Source organism: Bufo bufo, chromosome 6 (assembly GCF_905171765.1).
Source record: "Bufo bufo chromosome 6, aBufBuf1.1, whole genome shotgun sequence".
NCBI lineage: Eukaryota > Metazoa > Chordata > Amphibia > Anura > Bufonidae > Bufo > Bufo bufo.
The window spans coordinates 106371096-106392310 of record NC_053394.1 but is presented as its reverse complement, the minus strand read 5'-3'; the positions used below and the strand labels follow the sequence as shown (position 1 = coordinate 106392310).

Sequence of the window (21215 nt, the reverse complement as noted above, 5' to 3'; positions counted from 1 at the left end):
CTTCTTGCGCCTCTGCCGCTTGCCTGCAGTCTCAGAAGGCAAAGAGAACGGATGCAGTTTCAGTGACTGGACAACACGGTCATATGATATCTCAATAGGGACAAAGTCACCGAGACCTAATGTATACACAGCCCCAATGAGTACTGGATTAGTCTGATGGGTCTTTTTGCAGGTCTGAACTAGGTAATGCTTTTCGCTCCCAAATGTAATAGAATATTCACAAATGCCCCATAATCTTTATTCCTATGAAGTCAGCTAACCGGCTCCCTCTAGTGGGGAGAAGTAACATCACAAGTGACATTGATGACCAGAGCAGGAACTGCAGCTTTTCTACACAGACACCAAAGGATCGATTTAGATTTGTGTTTCCATTGTTTAATCAAGAGAAGGTTTGATTTAGAGGAGGGAAGTACAGATCCCCTGGAAATTCTGCTGAAGGGGAATGGAGAAATGGCATCAACCCTCCTTCCATCCCCCACCCCCAATAACAGACACACACACACTGATCTTTCGAGGAATAACATGCATGATGAGGTTATAATGTAACAGGCCAGCCGGTGCAGGCAGACGATAAAAGACAACACAGATGAATATGGTGAAAAGTCTAGTTTTGCAAAAAAAATAAAAAATTAAATTGTCACAGGACACAGCAACCTGTGTATGAACGCCACATTAAGATGCATGATCACTAGATATAAGAATGGGGAAACTGATATGTCAATCACAAAGAGTATTACTGGGTTGAGGGAGTGTCCTTCAAAAGGGTGCGTTGCCCACCAGGGTTTGCATGCAAACATCCCATAGACAGACAACTGGTATAGTGAAGGGATGGCCGTGTATGCGGTTTTCCAGTACTTAAGTGCAGGTTCACAACGGTGACTATGGCCCATGGATAACTTCCATGAAAATGGGAATCCAATGACCACACAGGGATATCACTGGTAACTAGTGAACGGGCAGGCTGCTTGATTTCATGATATGGATCCCTCCATAGGGTATACGCAATACATAGATAAATGTATTAACAGGCAGGGACCGTCCTGACCAATGACTTCCATGAAGACCACCCCCCACCCACCCCATGCCATACATGTCCTGCAAGTTCTTGATGGTAGCCCTATAGGAACTCGCCTCTAAGAATGTGCAAAGCAGTAAAAAACAGCAAAAAGGAAGGGTGGCATCGCTTCCATGCGCAAAATAAGATGCCAAAAATGAATGGACACAAGTGAGCGGTGGATGTGGTAAAAATGACAGACCAGAGGATTGCGGACAGGGATGGGATGTTGGCACTGCCCATATCAACTAATCCCATGCCAGTAGAAAAGAGCAGGTTCCTGGTTGATTGCTGTGGGCTAGGCTGCCATTTTCACAGATCACCTCAAGTTGGATTGTCGCACTGATTGGGGTGGGGTTGGAGGGTGGAGTTGGCCCTTTATCATAATCATCATACAGGGGCAGTTTGACGTACAATAAACTCTTTCATTATTGTTTCAGGGCAAATACAGAGCAGATAGTGGGCCAGAGGGGGAGGGTTCAGAGTACACTTATAAACTACAGGTATATAATGATACAGGGATACAGTGGACTGGCCAAAAAAAATGAAAAAGAAAATGAAATTTAGGAGGAGCGGGTGGAAGTTACGTTGTAGCTCGCGTTAGAAGATACAGATACTGAAAGATTCATCTCAGTCCCAAGCCTACAGGCGGCACCACAAAGTCTATTCAGTTTTTTTTTAACGTGTTTTAAAGTTACTTTTAGGATTTGTTTTTCTTTTTCCTTTTTTTTTTTTTTTAAGATCAGTTCTAGTCAAAGTTGAAGTGACGTCCTTACTGTTTGCTTCGGGTCTGGCGTTCCTGTAAGACATTAGAAAAGTGATAAGAGCCAAGATTAACTGAAAAAAAGAGCAGCAGCACAAATCTCCAATGGTTTGGGACACAGTGGACAGGCGACTGATAAGAGGGACAGGACAAAGTCTACACCTTTAGGCTACAGTCACACAGCTGTGGCGCCACCGTGCCAGTGTTGCGGACAGCAAGTCTTGGGAACGCAAAACACAGACACTGATCTGTGAACATCGCAGTGCGGACCCATTGACTACAATTCAATGCGTCAGCGATCCTTAGCTGCGAGGAGGCCCAGACCCGGAAGGCTTTCGTGTCTGTGCCTCCACATTGCAAAAGATAGGACACATCCCATCTTTCGCGGTATCTTGCGGATCGTGGACCCATTGAATGGAAGTCAATGGGTCTTTACTGTGATGCGGAGTTCACGCGGCTGGAGGCAGTTTGCGGTCCGCAACACGGGCACAGCAGTACTATAGCAGTGTGAACGTAGCCTTCTACAGCATTCGGTACTGAGTCACAGGAGACTGAGAATCAAATTGCCTACACAGACAAAATTCTGCCACTAGGGGGAGCTTGCTACACAGATTAAGGCTGAGTTCACATCAGCGCTCAGCCTTTCAGTTCTCCTGCTCCGTTATAGGAGCAGAAGAACGGAAAGGACGGATTCGGCACATAACTGAGCCGAACAGAGCATAAGGACCCCATAGACTATAATGGTGTCCGTTAAGTTTCCGCTCAGAAGATTATTTTGGAGTGGAGATAAAACTTGTGCGTGCAGGAATTTTGTCTCCACTCCAACATCATCTTCTGAGCGGAAACCTAACAGGTCCGTAGGCTCCATTATGTGCCGAATCAGTCCTTTCCGCTCTCCTGCTCCTATAACGGAGCAGGAGAACGAAAAGGCTGAACGCTGATGTGAACTCAGCCTTCTACTGCTTCCATCAAAGTCAATAATTAACCTGTTCAGCATCCTCAAGTGGTGGAAATAGACAGTGGGACCATCTGGAAAACCCCTCTCAAAAAGCAGAACTGCTTGTGATCAACTAAGGCTACTTTCACACTTGCGTTAATTCCGGTATTGAGATCCGGCAGAGGATCTCAATACCGGAATTAAACGGATCCGTTTTGATTTTGCACCTCAGGATGCATCCTTTCCATTAGGGTGTGGTTGTGTGAAATCAAAACGGAAAAAAAAAAAAAAAAAACGGGCCACTAAATGCATTCAAAGTCAACAGGTGCGATCCATATTTTTTGGACTCCTTACAATGTTTTCAGTGACAGATTTGTTTTTTTCTGTTTTTATGACTGGACACAAAACCGCAGCTTGCAGTGGTTTTGTGTCCTGTCACAAAACAAACAGAATGCTGCCAGAATGGAAGACATCCTGATGGGATCTCTTTCCATTCAGAATGCATGGGCACTAAACAAAAAGTTATTTTTTTTCCGGTATTGAGATCCTCTGCCGGATCTCAATAACGGAAAACAACTACGCAAGTGTGAAAGTCCTAATCTCCTGGGGAGCATCAGTTAAAAGGCATTAAATCCTGCCATGATGTTTAAAGGTCATCTATCCGCATTTTTGTACCTATGACACTGTCTGACCTGTTACATGTGCGCTTGGCAGCTGAAGGCATCTGTGTTGGTCCCATGTTTATACAGGTGAAACTCGAAAAATTTGAATATTGTGCAAAAGTCCATTTATTTCAGTAATGCAAATTAAAAGGAATTGCATTACTGCAGCTTAAAAGTAGAATTTTGTGAAAAGGTTCAATATTCTAGGCTCAAAGTGTCACACTAGTCAGCTAATTAATTCATACCCCCTGAGCAAAGGGTACCTCAAAATCGTGACTTTGGGGTTTCATAAGCTGTAAGCCGTAATCATCCACATTATAAATATTAAAGGCTTGAAATATCTCGCTTTGCATGTAATGAGTCTATGTCATATATTAGTTTCACCTTTTAAGTTGCATTACTGAAATAAATGAACTTTGCACAATATTCAAATTTTTCGAGTTTCACCTGTAGGTGCCTGAATTGCTGAGAAAAACTGTTTTTATGCAATTTTTATATGCAAATGAGCCTCTAGGGGCTTATCTCTCTGCAATGATAACGACCTAGGTCAGTGATGTCGAACATTTTAGAGGCCGAGTGCCCAAACTGCAACCCAAAACCCACTTATTTATCGTAAAGTGCCAACACGGCAATTTAATCTGAATACTATAGTTCAATATAGTATATATTCCATGTACTTTATCATTTAGCTATAATATCCTGTCTACATTCAGTGCCCTGCCTGTGCTGTTCATAGTGTGTTCTGTGCTGATGAATGGCAGAAAAAGTCTAAGGCATATTGGTACACCACTTTTTTCACAGTGAGGGTGCCCACAGAGAGGGCTCTGAGTGCCGCCTCTGGCACCCGTGCCATAGGTTCGCCATCACTGACCTAGGTGCTCCTAGAGGCTCATTTGCATATAAAATTGCATAAAAACTGTTTTTCTCAGCAATATGGGCACATATTAACATGGGACCAACACAGATGCTTTCAGCTGCCAAGCGCACATGTAACAGGTCAGCCGGTGTCATAGGTACAAAACTGCTGATAGATGCCCTTTTAAAGGAACACTAAGCGAAAGTCACAAAAAAAGTGAAAAGGATTTTTCCACTAACAACTCACCACCAGCAATTCAGAGAATGGAGCAGCGGGACACGTGCGACCACTGCTCTATTCCCGCCTATGGGACTGCAGAGTACAGGGCTCAGCGCACTCTCTAGAATTGAACAGAGCAGTGGTCTCCATCCTGTGGGAAAACCCCTTAAAAGGGTTGTTCCACTAGAAGAACTTATCACCTAGGTCCTAGGAGTTACTAACATTTAATACTCATTTTGTTTTACCCAGAGCTTTGCAGGCGCATTCCCCTAGGACAAAATCTGAGCAAGACTGATGCAAAAGGGGTATTCCCATCACAGACAATAGGGGCATATCGCTAGGAAACAACCCCATTGTCTGATAGGTGCGGGTCCCACCTCTGGGACCTGCACCTACAACAAGAATGGAGCGAGGAGAGTTGTGGCTGGAGGCCACCACCAAGCGCTGCTCCCATACAACTGAATGGGAGCGCACCCCGCATGCGCAGCCCCCGATCCAACTCATTTCTACGGGGCCGACGAAAATAGCCAAGCCTTCGCTCGGCTATTTTCGGCGCCCTCCACTACTTTCCCCGCTCTGTTCACCTATCAGACAATGGGGTATATCCTAGTGACATGCCCCCATTGTCTGTGATGGCAAAACCCCTTTAAAAGGATTTTTCAGCCTGTAGATATTGGTCCGACACCCACACCAATCAGATGTGCATAGCAGTCGTCACTGTGTAATGGCTGTGCCGCATACTGAAGCTCAGCTCCCATGTCACTACACAGAAGGTGAAGCCTTCTGCTCCTAGCTCCATCCACTGTATTGTTTGTAGCACCTGCCGATCAGGGCGTCTGACTGACACTAGCCAGAGAATAGGTTATCAATCTACAGGCCAGAAACCCCCTTTAAGTGTAAGCAATGAACCAATGACCTCCTTTAAAATCGCATATGGCACCAGACTGGACCGTGCAGTCCCCTTCCCACAGTCCCAGGTCCATCTGGAGAAGACGTTTGGATAACTTACCTTCTGTACACGTCTTCTCCCTCTTTTGCTAGCAGTTTCTCTCTCTGATGCCACTGCCATTCTATGCAAATAAAGGGGGAGAAGACAGATTGAGCAAATCATCTAGCATTGTAAAAAGACAGCCCCCTCCCCCTGTGAGGAGGGGGTCACAGTTACATAGATCTGTGTTACATAGGAACAGACCTGACACAGTAAAATTCCAATAAATCAGCACCCTCAGATGTATATACACACAAAGCACTATACTTAAAGGCTATGTACAGCTTCAGGGGCAATTTTTTATGACTGCATTTTACTCATTTTGGGCCAAATCATTTTTTTCAATGGGTCTTTATTAGGCCTCGTTCACATCACAGTTTCTCCTTTCCGTTCTCCGGCTCCGTTGAGGAGCAGGAGAACGGAAAGGAGAAACTGTGATGTGAAGGTGGCCTTAGAAATATTAAGCCGTTCTGTCAAAGAGTTAACTGTTTGTCTAGCTGTGTGAATCGTACTTTTTACTTTCACATTGTGCCGGTCATCTAACACTTATTTGAGCCACAATCTTATCAGTAATAAGAACTGAGCTATAATGAGTGCCGGAACATAGTGAAAATACAGATCCTGTTACTAGATAAACTCAGCCCTGTACAAAGAAAATGGCTTTAAATTTTAAATAAAGACCAATTGAAAAAAATGATTTTCATCAGTACAATGCAATAAAAAAATAAAATTAAAAAGATTGCCGCCAAAAGGTGTACACTTTGTTGGTCATCTGTTCCTTTGGGGCTACATATCTGTCAGCATAGATTAAAGGGGTTTTTCCGAGATTTCTATACTGATGACCTATCCTCTACTACGGTTCCCCTTAGTTTGGGGGTTGCCTTCTGAGAAGTTCCTAGGCACTAGCTTGCTCACTCAGATTGTGCTGGCACCTGATCCATGAATACACCGGGGAGCACAGAGCCAGCAAAGTAGGAATATTTTCAACATTAACTGTTAAAGTGCTTAATCACATGGGGGAAAGATCATTAAAAATAGGGATGTCCCGATAATTTTATTTAAGTACTCACCGATACCAATTATAACAATGAAATAACTTAACATTTATTTTGTGAGCACTGACCAACCAAAAGTCCAAAAAACATTGGACAAGATGCAGTGCATCAACTATATATTACAGTGTTTCCCAACCAGTGTGTCTCCAGCTGTTGCAAAACTACAACTCCCAGCATGTCCGGACAGCCTTTGGCTGTAGTTTTGCAACAGCTGGAGGCACACTGGTTGGGAATCACTATTATTTGCTTATTCCCCCCCCCCCCCCCCCCCCACCTTATTTTATATTCACTGTTTGAACATGAAATTGAGAGAAATTAACTGAATTTCTCCTCCATTTCATGCACCATGCCAACCTGGCCTGCTGTAATCCTTCCCATGTGCACCAGAGTACTGGGAGGAAGTGGCTTTAACTTCCTCCCAGTGCTAGGCAACCGCATGGGACTTAGGAGCAGCCGCACAAAAGTCCCGCCCCCACGCCGGTCAGCTGGGAGCACCGCCGCACGGAAGCTGACACGGGACCCGCCGCTGCACGGCCATCAGGTATCGGCGACACTTGCACGAGTACAAGTACTTGTGCAAATGTCCGGTATCGGTCCAGATACAGATACTGGTATCGGGACATCCCCAATTAAAAATAAGAATTATGGATAACTCCTTTAATTGTTCACAGAAAACAATGACTATGGATACTAGGTGTGGGGCCACTACATGGGAATGTTGCAATATTCTTAAATTATATCGCCTACAACCAGGGTTGTGAAACTATGACCCAACATGTTTTATTCACTTTTACAGTAGTACTGAGAACAGTCAAGAAAGTATGCATGCTGAGAGGTGCAGTTTCACATCATCGTTGCTACAGCTTGGTATCAAGGCTTTAAAAAGGGGTTACCCGGGGCAAATCAAAACTCAGGCGTCCCCCCATAAATGGTCTAAAACATCAAATGAAAAAACACCCAACTCCTTTTTCCATCCGCTTCTACCGATGCTGCACTCCAGACCCCCTTCCTGGCTGCAGCAGTGAAATTCTGTGCAGCCAATTAGTGCATGGAACGTCACGGCTGCAGCCAGGAAAACAAACCATGCCAGGGAGGACCAGAGCGCAGCACAGGAAGCGGCAGCGGAGAAAAGGAGCGAGCGAGGATTATTTTGTCATTTTAGATCATTTACAGAGGCTGCCCGAGTTTTGTATTACAGAGCTGCTTATTCAAATGATATAAACTGCATTATAGGTGAAGTGTTTGTACCAAAACCTGCTGGTGCGAGATCCTACTTGTTAGGCTCCCTCACATAGTCTTTTGGCAAAGTTTTAAAATACACATAAGAAGGTATTTTTAATGCATTTTTCATGATGTTCTTCAAGCAGATTTTTCATATCATATAGAACTCATTACACACCTCCAAAGTATGTCCAGAGTGCCTCACCGCATAGGAGACCTAAGCCATTTGCTTTGGAAGTGGTCTAAACTATGACGTAATTGGCATCGGAAAGACTTGTATAACCCCTTGAAGCGCACCTAACCTTTCAACAAACGTCATTACTCAGTAGGACAGTGTGTGCAGACGAGGAACACCACCATTTCTGGCCATTTTAGGAGTTTGCCTTTGCTCATGCTGAACATCTAGTTTGCAGATCTTTCAGACATGGTGGGTGGATATAGGTGCTATCCAGTACAAAAAAAGAGAAGCCGCTTCCTACAATTCTCACCGAAGTATGCTCCAGGATCATGAAGGACATTACAGAAGTAGCTGTGCAGTCTCTTTAGTGTCAGAGTCCTATCTCCCTCATGCTGCTGCTGCTGCTCACTCCTCCCCTACCCCTCTCCATACACTTATATTGGCACGTGTAAAATTAAGCTTTTTTTTTTGCGAGGCAAGTTGTATTTTTGAAAAGGTACCACTTAATTTACCATATTTTGTATTGAAAAACTGGAAACAATTGTCAGATGAAACTTTTTTGAAAAAAATAAAATATGCATTTCCACCATGGTTTTTTGGGTATTGTTTTGATGATGTATGTAAAAAACAAACAAAACATGAGACGCTTATTCTGTGGGTCAGTATTAATATATTTTTTTTCTGTTATGGCATTCACTATGCATGAAAAAAACTTACCGTATTTTTCGCTGTATAAGACGCACTTTTTTCCCCCCAAAAGTGAGGGGGAAATAGCAGTGCGTCTTATACGGCGAATGCTGCTTATTTTGCCGAGTTTTCAATGATACACCCGCCGTATCAGCTGTGAGGGAGGAGGGGCTGGGGGCCGGCGCCTGCTTTTATAATGACAGCGGGCCCGTGCAGTGACTGTATTCTACTACACGGGCCCCGCTCACTGTATATTATTGTATCTCTAATAGTAAATTGTTATGCATATAATCCCATAATGAGCGCTGTGTATTACTTACAACTACAGTACAAACGCTCGCCGCTCGGTAGGTAGCAGAGAGGAGGGAGGCCGGGAGGACGGACGCTGGCAGCGTGAGTCATACGTCACGCGCCTGCTTCATTCATAAAGTAGGCGGCGCAGGCGCGTGACGTATGACTCACTCTGCCAGCGCCCGTCCTCCCGGCCTGCCTCCTCCCTCCTCTCTGCTACCTACCGAGCGGCGAGCGCTTGTACTGTAGTTGTAAGTAATACACAGCGCTCATTATGGGATTATATGCATAACAATTTACTATTAGAGATACAATAATATACAGTGAGCGGGCCCCGTGTAGTAGAATACAGTCACTGCACGGGCCCCGCTGTCATTATAAAAGCAGATGCCGGCCCCCAGCGTGTATTGAGGGTCATTCACTACAGAGACACTTATGGAGGGGATCTGTGGATGACACATAGCATAAGATGCTATATGTCATGTGTCATCCACAGATCCCCCCCATAACTGTCATACACAGATCCTCATAACAGTGCCATCCAGATCCCCCAATAAGAGCCACCCACAGATCCCCCATAAGTGTCATCCACAGATCCCCCCCCCATAACTGTCATACACAGATCCTCATAACAGTGCCATCCAGATCCCCCAATAAGAGCCACCCACAGATCCCCCAATAAGAGCCACCCACAGATCCCCCAATAAGAGCCACCCACAGATCCCCCAATAAGAGCCACCCACAGATCCCCCAATAAGAGCCACCCACAGATCCCCCATAAGTGTCACCCACAGATCCCCCATAAGTGTCACCCACAGATCCCCCATAAGTGTCACCCACAGATCCCCCATAAGTGTCACCCACAGATCCCCCATAAGTGTCACCCACAGATCCCCCATAAGTGTCACCCACAGATCCCCCATAAGTGTCACCCACAGATCCCCCATAAGTGTCACCCACAGATCCCCCATAAGTGTCACCCACAGATCCCCCATAAGTGTCACCCACAGATCCCCCATAAGTGTCACCCACAGATCCCCCATAAGTGTCACCCACAGATCCCCCATAAGTGTCACCCACAGATCCCCCATAAGTGTCACCCACAGATCCCCCATAAGTGTCACCCACAGATCCCCCATAAGTGTCACCCACAGATCCCCCATAAGTGTCACCCACAGACCACAATTAGTTCAAAACCCACCAAAAGCACACCTTTTGGTTCAAAATATATTTTTTCTTATTTTCCTCCTCAAAAACCTAGGTGCGTCTTATGTGCCGGTGCGTCTTATAGGGCGAAAAATACAGTAAGTAGTTCACACATTTTCGGATGAGGTGATACGTTTGAATATCTATTTTTTTTTATATATGTTAATCTGGAAAAGGGGAAGATTTACACTAACCATTTCACGCCCAGCGCTGTACATGTACGGCGCTGGGCGGGTGTTTAAAGATGGCACCTGCTTCTGCCCGCTGCGGGCGCCATAGCCCTGGGTGACCGCCTGTTTCTTTTAGCAAACACCTGTGGCTCATGCCCACAACCAGCAGTAATGCCGATCCCGGACATAAAGCCCCTCAGATGCCATGGTCAATCCTGACCACGGCATCTGAGCGCACAAACCGAAAGTGCGCACTTCCGGTTGCGCTCTGCTCCCCCGTGTGGCAATCGGAGGAGCCAGAGAGTGTATGCAAAAGCCCCTGTGTTTATGAATGACAGGAAATACTATGCAGCAGCCTCCTATGAAGCCCTTGCCTGTAATAGGAGTCCATAGATAACTAGTAGAATCATCATAGATTCAAAAGCAAGTGCATATTGGAGTCTATGATAATAGCCATCATATGATTCCCTATGTGAACTCAAAAAAAAAAAAATAATAATAAATAATAATATTTAAAATCACCCCCTTTTCCCACTCCAAAAAAAAAACACACATCATGAGTGTCACAATGTGCGAAACCGCCCATAGTAAAAAATATATTCCCAATACGGCAAATCGCAAATAAAATTAAAAAATAAAGCTTCATTTTCTACTAAAATGTAATAAAATCACTTAATAAAAAAAGTGATCAAAAAAGTCACACACACCCCAGAATGGTATCAATGAAAAGTTCAGATCGTCCCGCAAAAAATGAGCCCCCCATACTGCTCCGTACACATAATTACAAAAAAAAGTTATAGGGGGTCAAAATATGGTGACAAATTTTTTTTATCACTATTAAAATGCAAGAAAAACTATACATATAAGAAAGGTATCGCCGGATTCGTACTGACCTGTAGAATAAAAGTAACCGGTCAGTTTTATCGCACATTGTAAATAAAAAAATAAAAAACGCAAAACTGTGGTGGAATAGTTTTTTTTCCTCGCAATTTTACCCCATTTGGCATTTTTTCCCCACTGCCCACTACAGGATATGCAAAATTAAATGGTGCCGTTGGAAAGTACATATAACCTCCGGGCCCTAAGGTGTTAATATTTGCAGTTTTTTGCAACAAAAAAAAAAAAAGAAAAGAAGATTTTCTTTTTCCCCTTTGGTGACCTGTGCATGCAGTCATCAGATTGCTTGTCCCATATACTGCAAAAAAAATAAAAAAAATATTTCAGTTAGGGTCCATTCACACGTCCGTAATTTGGATCCGCATTCGTTCCGCAATTTGCGGACCCATTCACTTTCAATGGGGCTGGAACGGATGCAAATCCACATTTTCTGGATCCGCATCTTCGGGATCCACATCCGTTTTTTCGGGATCCGCATCCGTTTTTTCAGGATCCGCAATTTCTTTCCTGAAAAAAATAGAACATGTCCTATTCTTGTCCGCAATTGCGGACCAGAAAAGGCATTTTCTATTATAGTGTCTGTGATGTGCGGATCCGCAAAACACTTACGGACGTGTGAATGGACCCTGAACAGGATTTTCATAGACTGTACCTCGGGTATGGCTTTTCAGGCAGCTCGCTATGACAGCACCTTCATGGCATCCGAATTCCCCCCCAGTCTAACCATACTGACCACAGCATCCGAGGAGGTTAAATGACCGGCATCAATCATGGGGCACAAAGGGTTTAAGCTAAGCAATAAATATGATCTTGCTATTTTTCTCCTTGGAGACAGCTCAAAATTGCAAGGAGACACCTCCCGATGATGCACATAACCACAGAAATATGGAAGAAAATTATATAAAGCCACGGCACTCCAATAGAACTTGTTCTTTTCCTTATTTTATTGCACCTAACACAGCAACGTTTTGACCTTGTGGTCTTTATCAAGCTCAGAAATATGGAGATCTCAGTCTGACCATCTAATTAATGCGAATGAGGGCCCCCCCTCCCCCAATAGAAGAAAGGATAAGGATTGGAACATGTCCTATCCCTTTGTTCTTGGGGAGATTATCTGTCGTCAGAGATGTCGTTAGGGAGGAGTTTTATATTCCACTGACTACTAGGGTTGTTGCAATACCAAAATTTTGATTTTATTTCGATACCATAAAAAAGTATTGCGATACTCGATACCACGCGAAAAAAATAAGACAGGAAAAAGGTCATGTGCATTCCGCATTTTATGGAACGTCCGGCCCATACTCGAACAGTCCGATCCTATCTTTTGGGGAAACGAGGTGAATAAAAAAATGGCGAATTGCGCAGATTATTATTCTTTTTCTGTTATGTCATTCACCACAAAGGAGATATTTTTTACATTTTAATAGTTCGCACTTTTTTGGGCGTGGCGATATGTAATATATTTATTGTTTATATATTTTATATGTAAAATTGGGAAAGGGGGTGATTTATACTTAATATTTTGGTGTGTTTGTTTTTTTACTTTTTATTTAACAACTATTAGCCCCCTTAGGGGCTGGAACCCGAGATCTTTTCATCCCTTGTCCTATTCACCCTAATAGAGCTCCATTAGTGTGAATAGGATATTACACTCTCCCTGCTGCGCTGTGCATAGTACACACAGCAGCAGGGAGATTGCCAGGGCTTCAGTAGCGCCCTGGCTGCCATGGTAACCGATCAGAGCCCCGCGACTTCACTGCTGGGGCTCTGATCAGAAGCTGCCACTGCCACCAATGAGGAGGAGGAGGGGACCCTGTGGCCACTGCCACCAACGACTAATACTAGGGGGTGCGCACTGCGCCACCAATGTTTTTAGTACTGGGGGAAGGGGGGGGGGGCGGTACACTGCACCACCAATGAAGATGAGTAACTTTTTAATACAAATACAGGAGGCGGGTGACGGCAGCAGAATAGCATAGCCGGCACCCGCCGCCTATATTTGTATTAATGGGTGAGTTATCATTGGTGGCGCAGTGGCCACAGCCCCTCCCCTCCTCCGGCCCCCTCTCCTCTTATTGGCGGCAGCAGCGGCACTGGGGGGAGGGAGACTCCTCCCCTGTGCTGCTGAGCGTGCGCCATGTTCTCTGACACTGATACCGGGATAAAAGTATAGATTGGGTATCAATAATTCAATACCCGCTACAACCCTACTGACAATCTTTACCTCATTGCAACCAAGGACTCTGGTGTCTAAATGTCCAAGTTTTCTCATCTTTTCAAAACACTGCATTCCAAAAAGTGAATATATTTTATATATTTTTTTGTTGTAGCACAGATTCTGCTTGTATATGGGACTAAAACAAGATCGGGATAACTTACTTTTCCATGTTATGTACCGTATTTTTCGCCCTAAAAGACACACCTAGGTCTTAGAGGAGGACAATAAGAAAAAAATATTTTTAATTAGACCTCAGGTTAGACCACCTATCAGTCCTCAGCTCAGACCCCAATCAGACCCCAATCAGACCTCAGATAAGAGCCCCATATTGCCCTTATGTTTTATAAAATAAAAAACCCACTTACCTCTCCCGCACGCTGCCGCTCCTCAGTGCCCGCGGTCTTCTTCCTCCTGCTGTCGGCTGTGCTGTGAACTGGCGCGCACAGCGTGAGGTCACAGAGCACCCTCACGCTGTGTGCAGCCACTGCACAGCCGAGGACCAGGAAGCAGCGAGTACTGAGCCTTCACCGCTTCCTGGTCCTCCGGTACTAATCGCTTCAATAAGTATAAAATTCTAATTCTCCCTCTATTTGTAATTCAAGGTAATAAATTTCATATAAAAAACTAATTTACTCTCCAGTACGTAAAGATAAATACGTATACCTTAGTTCGTCTACTTTCACACCTCCAGTTTTAATTTCGGCAAAGTACAGCCTGCTGGAATTCTCCGGATCCGTCGCTGCTGGACACGCGCGATGATAGGGAGGCTCATGCCCGTCCCCACCCGCCATTGGCTACTCCCCCCCCCCCCCCCCCCCCCCCCTACACCGGATGTTTTCATCCATGTACAGGATGAAGCAGGAGCGCCAATGCGGGGACCAGGAGCGGCGTAAGTATATTCTGTGTTAGGGTCCTGGGGGGGGGGGGTTGGGGGGTGCTGTTTATGACATTGGCCCCTTTAATGAAAGTAAATATACTCATAGGGTATATGCACACGGCAGTGTAACGGATGTGAATTTTTTTTATGCGCTTTCGTACCACAACTAACGTGTTGTGGATTTCAAAATCTGCACCACAGGTCAATTTTTTTCATCATGTAGATAAGATTTTGAAAATCTCATCTAAAATTAGTTGGTAGTGTATTACGGTACTGATTTTCATGGAGAAACCTGCACGTTATATGCAGTGTGCATATACCCTTAATGTGCTTCATACGGCTCCTACCATGCAGTGTACAGTAAACCTGTCCTTACCTAGTCCTGCTCACACAGGTACAGGATCCATTACACTTGTGCGTGCAGTGTGATATAGGGATGACTGCCCCGGCTCCTACCATGCAGTGTACAGTAAACCTGTCCTTACCTAGTCCTGCTCACACAGGTACAGGATCCATTACACTTGTGCCTGCGGTGTGATATAGGGATGACTGCCCCAGCTCCTACCATGCAGTGTACAGTAGGGATCGACCGATTATCGGTTTGGCCGATATTATCGGCCGATAGAGGATTTTGAACGTTATCGGTATCTATTTTGCCGATATACCGATAACGTATTGGGAACACAGAACGCGCTGCTCTCAGCGCGTTCTGTGTTCCCTCCGCAGCACAGGGGAGAAGGAAGCAGTGTCTCCTCCCCCTGTGATGCTGCTGCCGCTGCCTCCAATGACAGGACGGAAGACAAGAGGAGGGGAGGGGCTGTGGCCGCTGCGCCACCAATGAAGATGAGTCTTTCATTAATTCACATACAGGAGGCGGGAGCTGGGTGCAGAATCACATAGCCGGCTCCCGACCTCTATGAACGGCAGCTGCGGTCCGCGGTAGTTAACCTCTTAGGTGCCGCGGATCGCAGCTACCGCTCATAGAGGTCGGGAGCCGGCTATGTGATTCTGCAGCCAGCTCCCGCCTCCTGTATGTGAAAGAGAGGTATCTTCATTGGTGGCGCAGTGCGCCCCCCCCCCCCCCCCCTCAAGCAGTGCGCCCCCCACCCCAATAGTAAAAACATTGGTGGCGCAGTGCGCCCCCCCCCCCCCTCAAGCCCCCTAGTATTAGTCATTGGTGGCGCAGTGCGCCCCCCACCCCCATAGTAAAAACCTTGGTGGCGCAGTGCGCCCCCCCCCCCCCAGTTCTAATCATTGGTGGCAGTGGCCACAGGATCCCCTCTCCCCTGCTCCTCCGATCGGAGCCCCAGCAGTGTAAGCCTGGGGCTCCGATCGGTTACCATGGCAGCCAGGACGCTATTGAAGCCCTGGCTGCCATAGTCAGCTCCATGCTGCTGTGTGCACAGAGCACAGGGCAGCAGGGAGAGTGCGAGATCCTATTCACTCTGATAGAGATCTATCAGGGTGAATGGGACAAGGGTTCTAGTCCCTAAGGGGGCTAAAAGTTAGTAAAAAAAAAAAAAAAAATATTAAGTATAAATGAAAAAGATTTACAAAAAAAATAAAATAATACACGTTAACAATAAACATTAATTTTCAGCAGATTTGTGTAGGAAATTTTTTTTTTCCTCAAAAATAAAAATACCCAGAATATCGGTATAAATTATCGGCTATCGGCCTGAAAGTTGACAATTTATCGGTATCGGCCCTTAAAAATTAATATCGGTCGATCCCTAGTGTACAGTAAACCTGTCCTTACCTAGTCCTGCTCACACAGGTACAGGATCCATTACACTTGTGCGTGCGGTGTGATATAGGGATGACTGCCCCAGCTCCTACCATGCAGTGTACAGTAAACCTGTCCTGCCTTCAGTTTCTGGGACTCGACCTAGCACCTATCACTATCAGGCATATTCGTCTTATGGGGCTATGGAAGGAAGAAGTCTTGTCTCTTCTGAGACAAGACCTTTCAACATGTAGCCGCCAGGGCATCAGCTTATTGCATTAGGCCCTGTTCCAGACACCCTAGTCAAGCATCTGATTTTGCCAGGGGAAGCCATGGCCGGCCAAGCATTCTGCCAATTCAGATAAATGTCCATCTTTGCAAAAGCAGGATGATGCTAGTCTGCTAGAACGGATGCTGCTTGTGCAGAGTGTTTCTTTATTTTGGCACAGAGGGGCAGTCTACAGCAGAGGTGCACAACCTGCTGCCCGGGGGCCACATGCAGCCCTCAGTACTATTCTGCGCAGCCCCCAACCATCTGGTGACAGGCATGTTTGTGTATCTCCTGTGGCTGCTCACACGTACTTTTCATGCATTCTCCCATTAGATGGGAATCCTGGACAGACATATCTATATATGTACAATATGCCATAAATACAATATTTCTGTTGGTAATACACCTTTAACTTTTATTTTCGGCCCTTGGGATTCCTTCAGTCTGACAATGTAGACCCCAACCAAAAAAAAGGTCGTGCACCCCTGCTCTACAGCATACTCAATTCTTTCCTCTATAAATCTACAGAAATATATCTTTTAAGGGTGCATACATATGACGGTGTAGTTTATGCTGTTTGTGTGTGGATTTTTACTCACGGATTTCATCAAGGATTTGCCCAGATCTAATTTGTTATGCATTTTGAAGGGTTTAATCTGCACTGAAACCCCACACAAACCACTGAGATACTGCAGATTTCCAAATCCACACCACAGATCAATGTAGATGAGATTCTGATAATCTTATCAATTTAGCTGGTATTGTATTACACTGTGGATTTTCCAGCTTCACTGTGTGAATGCTGCCTGAGGGGTAAAGGTATCCTCTCCCTCCTTCCCGTGTCTGCTGTGATAAAAGTGAATAAAAAAAAGACCGGGGGGGGATGCAGCTGCAGATTACTGGTTTCTGTGGGGTAGATTTATGAACACTGTCACCCATAGCATCCAGTAGCAAACAATATAACAGCTGATGTGATAGGTTGCAATGTGCAGAGTATTTCCAATACATACTGTGGACGTAATGGACACTGCACCATGAGAAGTCTGGGCAACAGGATAGATGACCACAGAGCGGTAGTGAATTGAAGAAGCTTCTCACTCACCGCTCCGTGGCCTCCCAACTCTGCACTGTGTTGTGCCTTTTCATGGCCAGGGCCTTGTGTGCACACCACGTCAGCGCGCTGGCTGACGCTGTGTGTGACGTCAGGTCCCTCCCCGTGCATGCTGGGAAGAAGACGCGGTCCGTCTCCTGCGGACTCCATCAGCCAGCCGAGCACCCTACCGGAAAGGTAAGTATATTAGCAGGGACCCGAATCTACCGGGGGGTGGGTGGCTATGGCATGGGGCTGATGGCGCTGGCTGGGGGACATCGATGATGGTGGCAATGGCATGGGGTTGATGGCGCTGGCTTGGGGACATCGATGATGGTGGCAATGTAATTTGTATACACACAGAAGAAAATACACTGCTCAAAAAAATAAAGGGAACACTTAAACAACACAATGTAACTCCAAGTCAATCACACTTCTGTGAAATCAAACTGTCAACTTAGGAAGCAACACTGAGTGACAATTTCACATGCTGTTGTGCAAATGGGATAGACAACAGGTGGAAATTATAGGCAATTAGCAAGACACCCCCAATAAAGGAGTGGTTCTGCAGGTGGTGACCACAGATCACTTCTCAGTTCCTATGCTTCCTGGCTGATGTTTTGGTCACTTTTGAATGCTGGCGGTGCTTTCACTCTAGTGGTAGCATGAGACGGAGTCTACAACCCACACAAGTGGCTCAGGTAGTGCAGCTTATCCAGGATGGCACATCAATGCGAGCTGTGGCAAGAAGGTTTGCTGTGTCTGTCAGCGTAGTGTCCAGAGCATGGAGGCGCTACCAGGAGACAGGCCAGTACATCAGGAGACGTGGAGGAGGCCGTAGGAGGGCAACAACCCAGCAGCAGGACCGCTACCTCCGCCTTTGTGCAAGGAGGAACAGGAGGAGCACTGCCAGAGCCCTGCAAAATGACCTCCAGCAGGCCACAAATGTGCATGTGTCTGCTCAAACGGTCAGAAACAGACTCCATGAGGGTGATATGAGGGCCCGACGTCCACAGGTGGGGGTTGTGCTTACAGCCCAACACCGTGCAGGACGTTTGGCATTTGCCAAAGAACACCAAGATTGGCAAATTCGCCACTGGCGCCCTGTGCTCTTCACAGATGAAAGCAGGTTCACACTGAGCACATGTGACAGACGTGACAGAGTCTTGAGACGCCGTGGAGAACGTTCTGCTGCCTGCAACATCCTCCAGCATGACCGGTTTGGCATTGGGTCAGTAATGGTGTGGGGTGGCATTTCTTTGGAGGGCCGCACAGCCCTCCATGTGCTCGCCAGAGGTAGCCTGACTGCCATTAGGTACCGAGATGAGATCCTCAGACCCCTCGTGAGACCATATGCTGGTGCGGTTGGCCCTGGGTTCCTCCTAATGCAAGACAATGCTAGACCTCATGTGGCTGGAGTGTGTCAGAAGTTCCTGCAAGACGAAGGCATTGATGCTATGGACTGGCCCGCCCGTTCCCCAGACCTGAATCCAATTGAGCACATCTGGGACATCATGTCTCGCTCTATCCACCAACATCACGTTGCACCACAGACTGTCCAGGAGTTGGCAGATGCTTTAGTCCAGTTCTGGGAGGAGATCCCTCAGGAGACCGTCCGCCACCTCATCAGGAGCATGCACAGGCGTTGTAGGGAGGTCATACAGGCACGTGGAGGCCACACACACTACTGAGCCTCATTTTGACTTGTTTTAAGGACATTACATCAAAGTTGGATCAGCCTGTAGTGTGTTTTTCCACTTTAATTTTGAGTGTGACTCCAAATCCAGACCTCCATGGGTTGAAAAATTTGATTTCCATTTGTTTATTTTTTGTGTGATTTTGTTGTCAGCACATTCAACTATGTAAAGAACAAAGTATTTCAGAAGAATATTAAATTAATTCAGATCTAGGATGTGTTATTTTTGTGTTCCCTTTATTTTTTTGAGCAGTGTATATCGCGATATAGACTTTAGGCCATATCGCCCAGCCCTAAGAGACACCTTGTCCTAAAGAACATTTACAGGGACCTTTCAGGAGCTTCGTGCTAAAAATTTTGAACTCAGCCAGCGGAGCCCAAGCAGAGCGGAGGATAAGGGCGTGCAACTGAGCAACTGCCACACAAGTTCTTCTTCGTTAGTTCTCATTCACTTTAAAGGGATTGTCCAGGCATATTTTTCCATCAGATCATGTACTGGTCACATCAAAAGGGGTTAGTGCCAGGTTTTGAAGATATCCCCAGGATAGGGGATAACGGAGGGTTCAACCGCTGGGACCTCCACCTATCCAGAGAATGGGGGGGGGTCCTCATTTTCCCTATCTGATGGAGCTGTAGGTCCGGCATGTACACTGCCATCCCATTCAATCTCTATAGGATAGCCAGAAATAGCAGAGTACAGCGTTTGGCTATTTCCAGTGGTCTCAAAGAGAATGGATAGGGGATCACTTCTTAACTTTGCACAACCCCTTCAATTAGTATGGGACCCATGTATGATACTCAATGGGTTATGAACGTTCATACCTTCGCAAATATCACACGTGTGTCTTATAACATACATTAATGGATCAGGCAGGAGAGGATGTCATTTAATGGAGTCACAAATGCACAGCCACATTCCTACTGGGAACTGGGCACCTTCCTTCTCATGATCAGTGGAGATCCCAGCGCACTGATGCGATTGAACAAACGCAAATCCCTCATTCAGATATATCCTAACCCACATTCTCATATCAACTGGATATGTTTATTCTGGAATTTTTATAAGGCCTCACATACATGACCGTGTCCATTTTGCTGTCTGCAAACTGTGGCTCCGTAAAATATGGATGCGGCCTAGGTGCCGACCGAGTTTTTCTGCAGACCCATTGACTTCGATAGGTCTATGGTCAGCATTTTGCGGAACGAACATACGGATCCCTGCAGCCCTCTGTGTTTTTGTGCCTGCAGGCAGTGCGGGAGGCGGGTGCGCGATCTCTCCGATTCAAACGGCAGACATCTGTGCAGATGTCCGCCGTTATAACCCCTTCCATGCCGCGGTCCGTAGGGATCAATGTATGGAAGAGGTGAAGAGGGAGTGAGCTCCCTCCCTCTCCCATCGGGGGGCTGCTGTGCCTTTGCAGCCCCCGGGCAGGATGGGGTGACAGAGGGAGGGAGCCCTCCTCCATCTCCTCAGTTGTGGCAGACGGGGAAGGTTCCCATGGCAACAGGACGCCTTCTCAGGCATCATGCTGTCCATGGTGCTGAACAGATCTGTGCTAAAGGCAGAGATTTGTTCAGACAAAGTGTGAGTGAAATACAGTGCAGTACACTATATATACAGACATCAGACCCACTGGATCTTCAAGAACCAAGTGGGTCTGGGTAAAAATACAAAAAACATTTATCCCTGATTAAAAAAATACAATTCCCTACACGTTATATATCACCGCGTCCGTAACGATCCGATCTATAAAACGGTCATGTTACATTTCCCACACGGTGAACGCCATAAAAAATAAAAACTATGAAATTAAATTGAAATTTTGCTCAACTTACTTCAAAAAAAAAAAAGGTAATAAAAGTGATCAAAAAAGTCGTATGTACGCCAAAATAGTACCAAACAGTCGTCTCATCCCGCAAAAAATTAGAAAAAAAAAACTATGGCTCTCAGAATATGGAGACAAACATGATTATTATTTTTTTCTTTCAAAAATGAAAGTGTAAAACTTACATAAATAAAAAAAAAAGTATACAAATTAGGTATCGCTGCATCCGTATCGACCAGCTCTATAAAAATATCACATGACCTAACCCCTCAGATGAACACCGTAAAAAATAAAAACTGCTAAATATACCATTTTTTGTCACCTTAC

At 45.7% G+C, this 21215-nt stretch overlaps 1 protein-coding gene across 2 annotated transcripts in view; it reads right to left on the bottom strand.

Annotated features, from left to right (window-relative positions):
• Positions 1 to 1735: 1735 nt before the first annotated feature.
• Positions 1736 to 21215, bottom strand: part of YTHDF1 (YTH N6-methyladenosine RNA binding protein 1) — a 33708-nt gene continuing 14228 nt past the window's right edge. For both annotated transcript variants that reach the window (XM_040438846.1, XM_040438847.1), the window contains exons 5-6: positions 5501 to 5561; positions 1736 to 1853 (exon numbers count right to left, since the gene is read on the bottom strand). In XM_040438846.1, the coding sequence (XP_040294780.1) occupies positions 5529 to 5561 (33 nt within the window). In that variant the 3' untranslated portion in view covers positions 1736 to 1853; positions 5501 to 5528. The remainder of the gene's footprint in view (positions 1854 to 5500; positions 5562 to 21215) is intronic.